The 11,724-nt window shown below is 35.8% G+C and overlaps 2 protein-coding genes and 1 pseudogene across 2 annotated transcripts; 2 read left to right on the forward strand and 1 right to left on the reverse strand.

Moving 5' to 3' along the window:
• Positions 1–1,767: 1,767 nt before the first annotated feature.
• LOC120218295 lies at positions 1,768–3,341 on the forward strand (annotated as a pseudogene).
• A 1,104-nt stretch (positions 3,342–4,445) lies between these two features.
• On the forward strand, positions 4,446–6,482 carry LOC120218298 (chromatin modification-related protein MEAF6). Its single transcript, XM_039215284.1, has 6 exons — positions 4,446–4,605; positions 4,738–4,838; positions 5,239–5,308; positions 6,137–6,164; positions 6,242–6,290; positions 6,365–6,482. The coding sequence occupies exons 1-6, from the start codon at positions 4,501–4,503 to the stop codon at positions 6,477–6,479; spliced, it is 468 nt and encodes a 155-aa protein (XP_039071215.1). The 5' UTR covers positions 4,446–4,500; the 3' UTR covers positions 6,480–6,482.
• A 1,170-nt stretch (positions 6,483–7,652) lies between these two features.
• On the reverse strand, positions 7,653–10,764 carry LOC120218296 (malate dehydrogenase 2, cytoplasmic-like). The gene is made up of 7 exons (XM_039215278.1): positions 10,579–10,764; positions 9,703–9,861; positions 9,414–9,589; positions 8,707–8,972; positions 8,473–8,608; positions 8,268–8,379; positions 7,653–7,994 (listed from the first exon to the last, which is right to left on the reverse strand). The coding sequence occupies exons 1-7, from the start codon at positions 10,619–10,621 to the stop codon at positions 7,900–7,902; spliced, it is 987 nt and encodes a 328-aa protein (XP_039071209.1). The 5' UTR covers positions 10,622–10,764; the 3' UTR covers positions 7,653–7,899.
• Between the last annotated feature and the right edge of the window lie 960 nt (positions 10,765–11,724).

Below are 11,724 nucleotides of genomic sequence, written 5' to 3' on the forward strand. Positions count from 1 at the left end.
TCAAAAACACAACATGTTGATCTTTTAAATCCAGATTTGGGATGTTGTGATGAAGATTTGAATACTTGTAAATCTTGTGAAATGTTTGATCTTCTCAGTTCTTTGTTTAAGTTTCGAAATCTTGAAATTTGATGTTTAAAACTTGGGTCTGGTCTTATACCTGATGCAACTGCATGATGAACCAATTGAACCAAGTCTTAAAATGGTGGCTGCAGGAGACATTCATGGCCATACTCGGATCTCCTGAGGCTTTTCAAAAACGGAGGCTTCCCTCCGCGTGCCAATTACTTATTCTTAGGGGATTACATCGACCGGGGAAAGCAAAGCCTCGAAACGATATGCCTTCTCCTCTAATACAAGATCAAGTATCCGGAGAACTTCTTTCTTCTTCAGGGTAACCACAATGCGCATCGGTGAACTGTTTCTACGGTATGGCTTCTATGACGAGTGCAAATGAACGTTCAACATCCGGCTATGGAAAGTGTAATCAGACATTGAACTTTCGTTTGCACTCGTCAAATAAGCCGTGGATACTGTTCACCGATGCACATTCATGGTTACCCCAAAGAAGGAAGAAGTTAAAGCATGGGGGACTGTCGCCGGAGCTCCATAATTTAGACAATATTAGAAAGTTAAAGCGGCCTATCGATGTCCCTAAATCCGTTTTACTACGTGACCTCCTATGGTCTGATCCTAGTAAAGACATTCAAGGCTGGGGGCCTGATGATAGGGGAGTGTCGTACATATTTGGTGCTGATAGGGTGATCGATTGTCTCAAGAGGCTTGATCTTGATCTAATATGCCGTGCACACCAGGTTCGTATGCAGTTTTCATGGAATCATTTGGTACAAATGGTTATAGTCTCCGCCTCGGGTTCTTTTATGTCGTTTTAAAATTGAATCTATACATTTGCTTTCAGGTCGTCGATGAGGGATACCAGTTCTTCGCCGATAGGCAACTTGTAACGATATTTGCAGCACCGAATTACTGTGGAGAGCTAGACAATACTGCAGCCGTGATGAGTGTGGATGAAACATTAATGTGGTCATTCCAAATACTGAAGCCTGCAGATAAGAAACCGAAATTCGGGATCGGGATATCGACTTCGAGCAAGTCTCCTACACTTCCGTCTAGAATCAGGGTACATTCAAAAATCTTTTCTTTCCTATAGTTTCTGCAATTACTCGTATTAGACACATATCCGTATTCGAAATAATCTCCCCTGCCCTCTTCTTTTCATCTTTGTATTTAAGCTCGTTTTCTGCATTTTTTCTTGCCATTCGGAGTAATACATGAACCCATGTGAAACTAATTATTTTTTGTATTTTGAATCATAATTTGACACATTGTCATCATTGTGTCATTTTCTCCCTGATATAATTTAATGATATTAATAATTACAATTTTAATTCAATGATTCTTTGTACCAAATGATAGATTTTTATCCTTTTTATACTTTGAAATCAAATGTAAAGATTTTTATCTTTTTTTATATCTTGATCCAATAAATATCTACTATGTTTTGAATCTGGGGATAAAAGGATAGATTTTTATCTTTTTTATATTTTGAAATCATCATATAATCTTAAAAGATCTATTTTTTTATAAAAAAAAATTATTATTCGATACACAACTAGTTAAACGGATCTATGTATTGAACACTATGCTTCTTGTGGTTAAGGTATTGAGATTCGAACTTCAAACTTATTGAATATCGTCTCTTAAACTCTTATTTTTATACATTTTTTATTTTCTGATTTATTTATTGTAGTGATGGCAGAGGATCGATTGCAAGTTCTTAGTGCACTTGATGCAGCCAAAACACAGTGGTATCATTTCACAGGAATCCCACTGATGCATATGACCTGTTTTGCATTTCTCTGGTCAGCAAACTGCTTGGTCGCATATATTATCACAAGGAAGGTGTTTCGGCCCCTGGAACTCTTCCGTCCAACGTCTCGGCTGCCGTCAATGGTGTTGTGTTCTGCGGTACCCTTGCGGGGCAGCTCTTTTTCGGTTGGCTCGGTGATAAGATGGGACGAATGCGTGTGTATGGCTTGACCCTATTGCTCATGGGCCATGACGTGAAATCCGCTATGACTACCCTTTGCTTCTTTCGGTTTTGGTATCGGCAGCTATTATCCTCTTTCCGCTACGATCATGTCGGAGTACGCAAACAAAAAGACTCGTGGTGCTTTCCTTGCTGCGGTTTTCGCAATGCAGGGCTTTGGGATTTTGACCGGAGGGTTGGCTGCGAATATAGTTTCGGCAGCAGTTAAGTCCTATTACCCTGCACCAACTTATGCAGTGGATGCATCGACTGTACCCCAGGCTGATTATGATTATCATGATGTTCAGAGCAGTCCCGGCTTTGCTCACGTATTACTGGCGGATGAAAATGCCCGAAACCGCTCGTTACACTGCCTTGGTCGCCAAGAATGTGTAACAGGCTGCAGCAGATATGTCGAAAGTTCTTCAGGTTGATTTGGAATCCGAACCGGAGAAACTAGAATAGAACAAAGTGAATGAATTTGGGTTGTTCTCAGCACGGTTTCTTCGTCGACACGGACTTCACTTACTCGGTACTACCAGCACTTGGTTCTTGCTAGACATTGTCTTCTACAGTCAAAATCTGTTCCAAAAGGACATCTTTAGTGCCATTGGTTGATTTCAAAAGGCAAACACCATGACTGCCATTGAAAAGAGCTCAAAAACTCATTGCACTATGCAGCACTGTTTCGGGATAATGGTTCACCGTCGCATTGATCGACAATGTCGTAAGATTCAAGATCCAACTGATGGGATTTTTCTTCATGACCCTGTTCATGTTTGCATTGGCAATCCCATATCATCATTGGACTCTACCCGACAACCTGATCGGATTCGTTGTCATGTACTCGTTAACGTTCTTTTTCATGAATTTTGGACCGAACGCGACCACATTCGTAGTCCCTGCTGAGATTTTCCCAGCAAGATTGAGATTGACATGCCACGGAATATCGGCTGCATCGGGCAAGGCAGCGGCTATGGTTGGCGCATTTGGGTTTCTGTATGCTGCAGATGCCATTGGAGTGAAGAAATGACTTATAATTCTGGGTTTCGTCAACTTTCTGGGATTGTTGTTCACATTTGATGTCTGAAACCAAAGGAAAATCACTGGAAGAGATTTCTGGGGAAGGTGATGAATAAAATGGAACCGAAACGAAATCTGGGTAGCAATGATGGTATCAGAAGAATCAAGCCTTTTAACCTCTCGTTAATTGGTATGAATTATGTGTCTTAACCATTTGATGTTTGGACTTTGCTTAAAGTTCTTGATAAATTTTCGTTAAATTTTTCTTTCAAGTTAATTTCATGGTGTTCTTGTGATTGCCATTTCTTAGCATAGTATTAAATTGAGATCCGCACGGTAACATTTTTCATGGTCGTCGTGACACCTCAAATCGTAGCCGCAACTGTAATATAGTACTTCCAAATCCAGATTCCGAATGTTCTTATTTAATCCGAAAAATTCAACAACGTGAACTCATCCAATTCAAAACCCCGTTATCAACATTTAAGGCTAGATAAACTGATAAACAACTTTACAGGTTATTTATCAGTTTATCTATCGAATCTTACAGTCGTCAACTCAAAACGATGGCGCCCATTGAATCTTTGATCATTAGACGAATACGTTGGACATGAAGACGTTTCCCATAGAACGACAACTTTCGGGATGGCAGAGGTTTCGATACCATCAGGATTATCGAAAACTTCTCTATTCATCCAATCAGAAGTTGCAGATTTTGCAGCTGCTTCTCTCAGATGCCTCTATGACGGGTTTCGGATAGTTTAACCCCAACTCCACACCTGCAGCAGCTTTAAGCACAGTGAGAGGTGCATCCCACGGATGATGGATCCACTCAGTTCACAATCTCTTAAAGATTTTAGAAATTCGTCTTCTAACATAATTTTTTTTCTTTTCGAGTATAAACCTATCGTCATCAACATTAAATGGTAGATAAATTGATAGATAACTTTGTAGGTTGCTATCAATTTATCTTTTAAATTCTACAATCATCAACTTCGAAACAATTGTTGCGATTCCGAAACGAGATCAAACCTAACTTTCAATTTAACATTTTCTAGTCTCATGATCCCTCGGTTCGATCAACAATCAAAACCATAAATATTTTTCCAAAATGTCTTCAAATTCAAGACCTTGATGCAGAGCTGCAGTAACTCCACAAGAGAAAAGCAATGCCCTCCATCGTCATTATGTCGAACAACTTATTCAACCTTGAAAACGTTCTTCCTGAACTTCAAAACTTATCATGGAAAGAATGTTTACCTCCACAAGGGACCAATTTAAAAAAATTAAATTAAAAGAGATCTGTAAGGTCATTTTACCCAAATTTATCATGAAAAACTATTAAACATAATGTCAAAAAAAAAATCAACTTTCTCTACTGTTTCCCGAGATCCAAACGGAAAAAGCTTTTCTCCTCCAAACATAAAATGTCGTTAGGGCACAAAAGTTCGGGGAATCCGGCCGCCATACTTTCTTCTCTCGTGAACAAAAGAGAAAAGCTTCAAGACGACCTTCGCAATATCGAAAAACAGGTTTTATTTTTCCTGCTTTGCCCTTGAAATTTTTGCTTTCTTTTATGTTTATATTTTAGTAAAGAAGTTACAAATTTGAGGAATTTCGCAATTAAACTTAAATTAATTAATTTAATTTATATTTTTTTGCAGGTTTATGAGTTAGAGACTAATTATTTACAAGATTCGAGCCATTTCGGGCATGTTTTGAAAGGATTCGAAGGGTTTCTTTCTTCATCCAAGAACACTTCAAAGTAACTATTCTCTTTACCCATATGATATTCTTATCAATTGCTGGTAATTTTATATCTGATTTTTTTTTCAATCATTGAATTCCCAGTTTGCAGTTTCTAAATTTCTGGCTGTATGCAAATTATCATCATCTGTATGAATAAAAATTCTTTACTGAGAACTTTTTGTTTCATAGAAAATGAATGAGAATTTGTTACATATTTCCCTGTTAGCTTAGTTTACAATTAATCATATCCGAACCCGCAATTAACATAGTAGGATTCAAAGTAGTACATAAATGGAATACAAACCACATATTCATGTCTGTAATTGAGACTTATACTGAATACTGCTGGTTATTCAAGTACTTCATGTTCGGCCTTTTGTGACACAAAATTCATGTCAATTTTTTTTTCTATGCAGCTTGAAGAGATCTAGGAAGTTTCAGCCTGAAGATAGATTGTTTTCTTTGTCATCAGTCACGTCACCAGCGGTATGAGATGAATAAGCTTCGGTGTCGATACATAACTGTTCTTTTACCACTTTGTAGCTCTTTATCATGGATATATGCAACACTTGACTTGTGAATTCAGTGTTAGATGGTTGGAGTTAATAAAAAAAATTATGAATATTTACTTGGGCTTAATGTCTTGGTGATCCCAAAAATGGAGTTTCGAATAAGATTTCTAACAGATTAGGTAGCAACCACTCTGTATTGAGCTTACGAAGGCTAATATGTTTTGGTATGATTTAAAATGTTTATTCATGTTAAAGAGAATTGAAACCAGGTGTTGGAACTATCGACTTCCTAAATAGCATCTTTGATTCATCACCACATTCACATGTGATGATATTAAGTAGTTGGATATTATGTTTATTTCATAGTGAGACATGAGAATTTTGTCCTGAATCCTAATATGATAACATCAATGCATGTTGAGATGGTTAGCTGAAGTTTTGTGTTAGGTTTCCTTCAGCACTTGATTAAAATTGAAGAATAAAGTAGTGTTTTTTCCCAGTAATATGCTTCTTTGAACCGCTTGTAGGCATCAATGATCATATTATAACATGAAAGCATTTAACCGAGTTACGAAACGTAAAGTCTGTACTGTTGGTGCTCATCTTTAGAACCACTTAATATTGCATTTCTCCTGTTTCACCATGATTGTGCAACTGTGCTGCAACTTCCATTTGTTTCAGCAGAAATAAATTGCGCAAAACCGGTCATGGCCTGACTGTGTCTCAAAAGTACATATAGTTGAGATTAGTTATTCATATTTAACAAAGACTGCTTTGTTCACTTTGCTTCTTTATGTTCCAGGCTGAAGAACTCGGAGTTCGACAGGATGGTAAACTTTGTTCATTACTATACTAATCTTAACCCTATTTTTAGACGCCCTTTGATTTGGCATCCTCTCTGTTGCAGATGGAAGATCCGACCGGTCTAAGGGTGGAGGCATAGCTGCCAATGGCCAGTGAGTTGGCATTACCCAAGTGAAACTTTTTACTTATCTATTCATAACATGGATCTTTTATTTTATTCTTTCAGAGGTAAACCGAAGAAGGGAAGAACCGCCTCATCGGCAAGGGACGGAAAGAGAACCAGGCCATCGAGTGAACAAGATTTCGATGATGAAGATGATCCCGATATGAGCTTGAGATAGGTTAAATAGCTACTTAAAATGTTGTAACAATTGAGGGGAATTCTTAATATTTATTTAGTCTTAGGTAGTCAATAGGGTGGTTTGTATTGCATATTGAAGAATGTAGCAAATTTAGAAAGTTTCATGTATTATGTACAAGTATTGTATAATTTCTAGTTTCCTGTATCTTGATTGTATTATGTTCTTTGTAATGACATAGAATTATATATGTAAATTCTCAGTTTAGCTTCAATTGTATCTTTTAGACCTGGTATTTGATGCCATTGGCGTACCATATTTTGAGATGTTTTGTCTTTTCCTTTTTGGACTAAATGATTATCAAATGCACATTAAAATTAGAACTTAACAAGTAATTTTACTCATCCCCTTAAATCAACAATGTTATCCCTCGTTTTTTATTTCATCAATTTAATTGTTAAACTCTTTGAATTACCTCAATTTCACCTTTTAACTAACACAACCGTTAAAATCTGTTTTTGACAGTTATCTACTTTCACACTAAAATTAGGCGTTAATGAAACTCGATTTGAAAAGACTAAATTTTTTAACTCCACTTGATGCTAAAAAAACACTTGTTGATTTGATTGGACTAAAAAAATAAAATAAAATTATAGTTAAATATAACTTGAATAACTCAAATTTTTTAGCAAATCAATTGATTTTCCAATTTAAGTCGAATTCTTTGACTAATTATAGAAAACTGTTTAAATCATAATGAAATAATACTATAACATTATAAATATTTATGAATAAATTTAAACATAAACTCAAATAAAGCGATTCCAAAAAAATAACTTCAAGTAAAGTTTAAGTTATAAAAATGACTCCTGAACTAGATTGAATGCTTACGTAGTTAAAATTGAGCAACTAACAGCTGATGAAGACCAAAGAGTGAAATTGATATAAATCAAAAGTTCAAGGATCAAATTAATTATTGCTGATTTGGACTATAAGAGAAAAAATAACCCTTAAAGCTATTTATAAATTATTAAACTAATAAATATCACAGTGACGAGACAATCGCGAATGTATTCAGTATCCGTGAAGGCGATGGCACTGGCAGTGATTTTCAAATTTTAACATGCATGACAAAATAGACGGGGAGACAAGTCAAGCACGACCTGTCCCTTTCCATTCCCATTATTTATCTAAATATGAATATCGCATCTGAAGTAAATACAAACACAAAACTCCAGGTATTCGCAGTAACATAAACTGCTTATCCCATTTAAATCGAAGCTAAAATCCGGGATTACCAAATATAAGATCCAAAATATCCATTATCAAGTAACATGCACGACGAAGATCAACCCGGGGATGTAACTTACCGATCATTAACAGTTCATATAGAATTGCTTTTTATTCAAAACTGCAGCTAGACACTCCTCTTTCAAACACATTCTAGAAATGACCAATGCATTCATGAGAGGCACGAGTATGCCAATTCCTTCTCCTCAACGAGCTCTGCTCCGGTCAAGTCCAACTTCTTCCTCGAGAATTCATCAATAGCCAGCCCTAAGACAAATTTCAAAAAAATAAATGAGGAAAGAAACTCGCAATTGAGCAAGAGAGAGAAGCTGCTGATGCACATGGTATTGGTAAATCTCCAAACTTCCTAAGAAATTGATGTAGAGATTAGAAAGTATAGCTACGATAAGATTTCAACAAAAGTGGCAGCACTTCGGTAACGAGCATGGGATCCGCATTCATATTAGTTTAACACATGCCGGCATAAAACTAGCCACAAGTCACAGAGATACTGGGATCATATTTTGTTGTATTTCTTACCTTGGACAATTGTCCATTCTCCATTCTTACAAGTAACAGGGAAGGAATAAATGACCCCAGCTGGTACATTGTATGATCCATCAGAGCAGACCCCCATAGAAACAAATGTGCCCTACCAGTACAACAAAACAAAGCCGGGGGGAAATCAGACAGTGACCTTATCAAATATCATTAGAAAAAGGACCGATTAACCAATATTGCCAACCTCAGGAGTTCCAAGGACCCAATCACGTATGTGATCACAAGCAGCACTAGCAGCAGATAGTGCACTTGAGAGTTTCCTAGCCTTGATGATTGCAGCACCACGCTGCTGGACGGTGGTGATGAATTCTCCATTCAACCTACAATGAATCAGTAATTTCAAAATGAGGTCTCAAAAATCTCGGTTCGAATATCTGTTCCATCAGATAATCGACTCTTTTAGTATTACTCTACTTACCATTCATCATCCTTAACAAGCTCACGAACAGGCTTGTCTCCAACAGTTGCATGATGGACATCAGGATATTGAGTTGATGAATGATTACCCCAAATAATCACATTCTTAACAACAGAAACTTGGACATTTAGTCTCTCCGAGATTTGACCTAATGCCCTGTTATGATCCAACCTTGTCAAACAGGTAATGTTCTTTGCAGGAATTGAAGGTGCAAATTCCTTCAGGATTAAGGCGTTGGTGTTGGCAGGGTTAGCAACAACAAGAACCTGAAACAAACATTAAATACACGAAAGCATGTAACGTCAAACAGAATATGAAATATTATTCCACGAATTTTGCCTTTACAGTGCCAGCAAAGAACCTCCAAGGTCCCATGAAAGGATATGTATGCTCATAAATTGATAGAAAGCAAAGTAGCTCATTTACTACAATTTTAAGTTATAAGAGTTAAGAGAAAATTGTTGTCCATTCCTGCCAAATCAGTAACAAAACACAAAATACAGTACAGACACTTTGAAGGTTTCAAAACACAGCTTCATAATTTCAGCAAATTATATTGCCCCAATCTATATAGGTGTGAAGAAGAAAAAATTAGGACTTCTTTCGAATATTTTGTGCAACTAGAGTTAAAAACATAAACTGGGATTTTTCATTTCACATGTGACCAAAATACTAGAAATTTAATGTTGAAACATTATTTCTCTCACCTTGCAGTTTGGAGCTGCATGCAGTTCCAAGGCAGACGCCTGAGACTTGTAAATAGAGACATTCTTCGACATCACATCTTTCCTTTCCATTCCTTCCTTCCTTGGGAAACCACCAACCATGACAGCAACATTGACTCCAGTGCATGCCTCAACAACATCGGTTGTAGCAACAACTCCTGACCAAAACAACAAAAGGTATATTCATACAAATTCAGTAGAATTTTAAATACAGCTCGACAACAACATTCAAAACTTAAACAACATGATAGATGATGATGAACAAAAATACCTTTTAGAAGAGGAAATGCAGCATCCACCAACTCCATTTTGACACCATTTAAAGCCTCTGCTGCAGGTGGGATATCGAGCATGTGAAGGATCACAGGCTGGTCAGCACCCAACATGATTCCCCTAGCGATCATGGGTACAAGTGCATACCCAATTTGTCCTGCAAACACAACAACAATAACAACAAATTTTCAGTAAACCATTTTGGAGAAAATAAAAAGAGAACAGTAAGTCCAAGATAAGTAGCTCATACTAGGGGGTGAGTAACCGATACATGTATGTGTCCAGCACAGTTCTATTTTTTTCTAAGTTTTCATGCATCTGGAGAATCCTTGAAGAGTCATATTCCCATACGTTCAAATCCAGTTCAACTCCCATGTACTAGCTCTTTAACGTCGATTCAAAACATAGCAGATTCCTCTACTACTTTCAATCATGAATAAAACGAATAGATCATTACGGAACATGTACAATACACTTTCTATTTATTTATTTAATTGTCTGTTTGTTTGCTTATGATCTTAGCAAGCCAACATATTTATTTTTCACACTAGCATGAAATTCAAATTTTTAAAGCACTTCTTCCATCATTTACCATATAAACTTCTACAGTCACTACTTTGAGCTACTAAGCATAGATCCAAGGAAAATCAAAAATACTTTTCAGTGAAATCCTAATTCTAGATCATTATTTTCTAAATCGAACAATAATCAGGGCAACCGAAACATCTACAAACAGTTGAAGTTCAGATCATGATTAGCTAGGTCTGGAAAACGGAGACCAGATTCATCGAATAAATATCACTAGATCTGAAGATTAGATTTCAAACGAGAAATGTTTAAGTAAAGGATCTGACTGATGGAACCATTACAGTACCTGCAGCTCCAGTAACGAGTACACGAACTGGTTCTTTCGCCATTGATGGAGATCGGAGGATAACAAAGAACGATGTCGTTTAGCAAAAGTCCAGTAGAGAGACTGAAACAAAAACTTTGAGCCGAGGAACAATAGATGATAAGAAAATGTACGGAATCGGCGTTTTTTGTAAGCCAAGATGCGATATTTCCGAGGGGGAAGTGATGATAAAAACAACCGTCCAATTATAGTTTTAGTCTCTCCACTACGCTAAAATTCATAAATTATATTTTTCAATGGTATAATGCCAAACTTAGCCCCCCAATATTTCGATAAATGATCATTTTAGCCCATTCTTTTTTCGATCATTTTAGCCCAATGTTTTAATTTTTTGTTAAAATAATCCCTATTGGATGAAAATCATTATTGAATAATAGTCTACACATATTATTGATGTGATATTTATATATATGCTTAATTGTTGACGTGTTGTATATCGGGTAGTTCTGCGGTGCGGTGCCTAAAAAACGGTTAATATACGGCGTGACCGATTAAACAAGTGACCGGTTAAAATTTAGATCGGTTATGTTATATTATTTAACCGGAAATATTATAAAGTACAATAACATACTAGGTAGCGCTTATATAATGTAATAGGTAGCGCTTATATTGACCTATTTTATAAGTAAACCGGTATATTTATACCGATAGCATTGCAAATTTACCTATTACATTATAATATGTTGAAAGTGTTTATACTTTTTTATAAAAAAGATCGATACTTTTTTTAAAGTTATGTAATATATATTTAATATATATGTTTATTGTTTTTAATTTAATGATAATATATACCGTAACATAAAAAATAAATCATTAGATACATATAATTACTAAATTGATATATTAAAACTCACTCAAAAAATAACCTTAAATTAATGTTTTCCACAGTGAAATAAGTATGGACACTTTTATAAAAATGATATATACTTTACAATATAAGCACTAACTATTACATTATATAAACGCTACTTATTACATTATATAAGTGATACCTATTACATCATATTTTTACCTATTATATTGAAAGTGTTCATACTTTTTATAAAAAGGATCGATACTTTTTTTAAAGTTATGTAATTTATGTTTCAATTTTTTTTAATAGAGTTT

This window comes from Hibiscus syriacus, unplaced genomic scaffold (genome assembly GCF_006381635.1).
Source record: "Hibiscus syriacus cultivar Baekdansim isolate YM2019G1 unplaced genomic scaffold, ASM638163v2 tig00110195_pilon, whole genome shotgun sequence".
Taxonomy (NCBI): domain Eukaryota; kingdom Viridiplantae; phylum Streptophyta; class Magnoliopsida; order Malvales; family Malvaceae; genus Hibiscus; species Hibiscus syriacus.

Coding starts and splice junctions, on each gene's coding strand:
- LOC120218298 (XM_039215284.1), top strand. CDS start 4,501: ATGTCGTTAGGGCACAAAAGTTCGGGGAATCCGGCCGCCATACTTTCT. Junction 4,606..4,737: donor TTCGCAATATCGAAAAACAG/GTTTTATTTTTC, acceptor ATTTTTTTGCAG/GTTTATGAGTTAGAGACTAA. Junction 6,165..6,241: donor ACTCGGAGTTCGACAGGATG/GTAAACTTTGTT, acceptor TCTCTGTTGCAG/ATGGAAGATCCGACCGGTCT.
- LOC120218296 (XM_039215278.1), bottom strand. CDS start 10,621: ATGGCGAAAGAACCAGTTCGTGTACTCGTTACTGGAGCTGCAG. Junction 9,862..10,578: donor ACTCGTTACTGGAGCTGCAG/GTACTGTAATGG, acceptor TTGTGTTTGCAG/GACAAATTGGGTATGCACTT. Junction 9,590..9,702: donor TGCATTTCCTCTTCTAAAAG/GTATTTTTGTTC, acceptor TGTTTTGGTCAG/GAGTTGTTGCTACAACCGAT.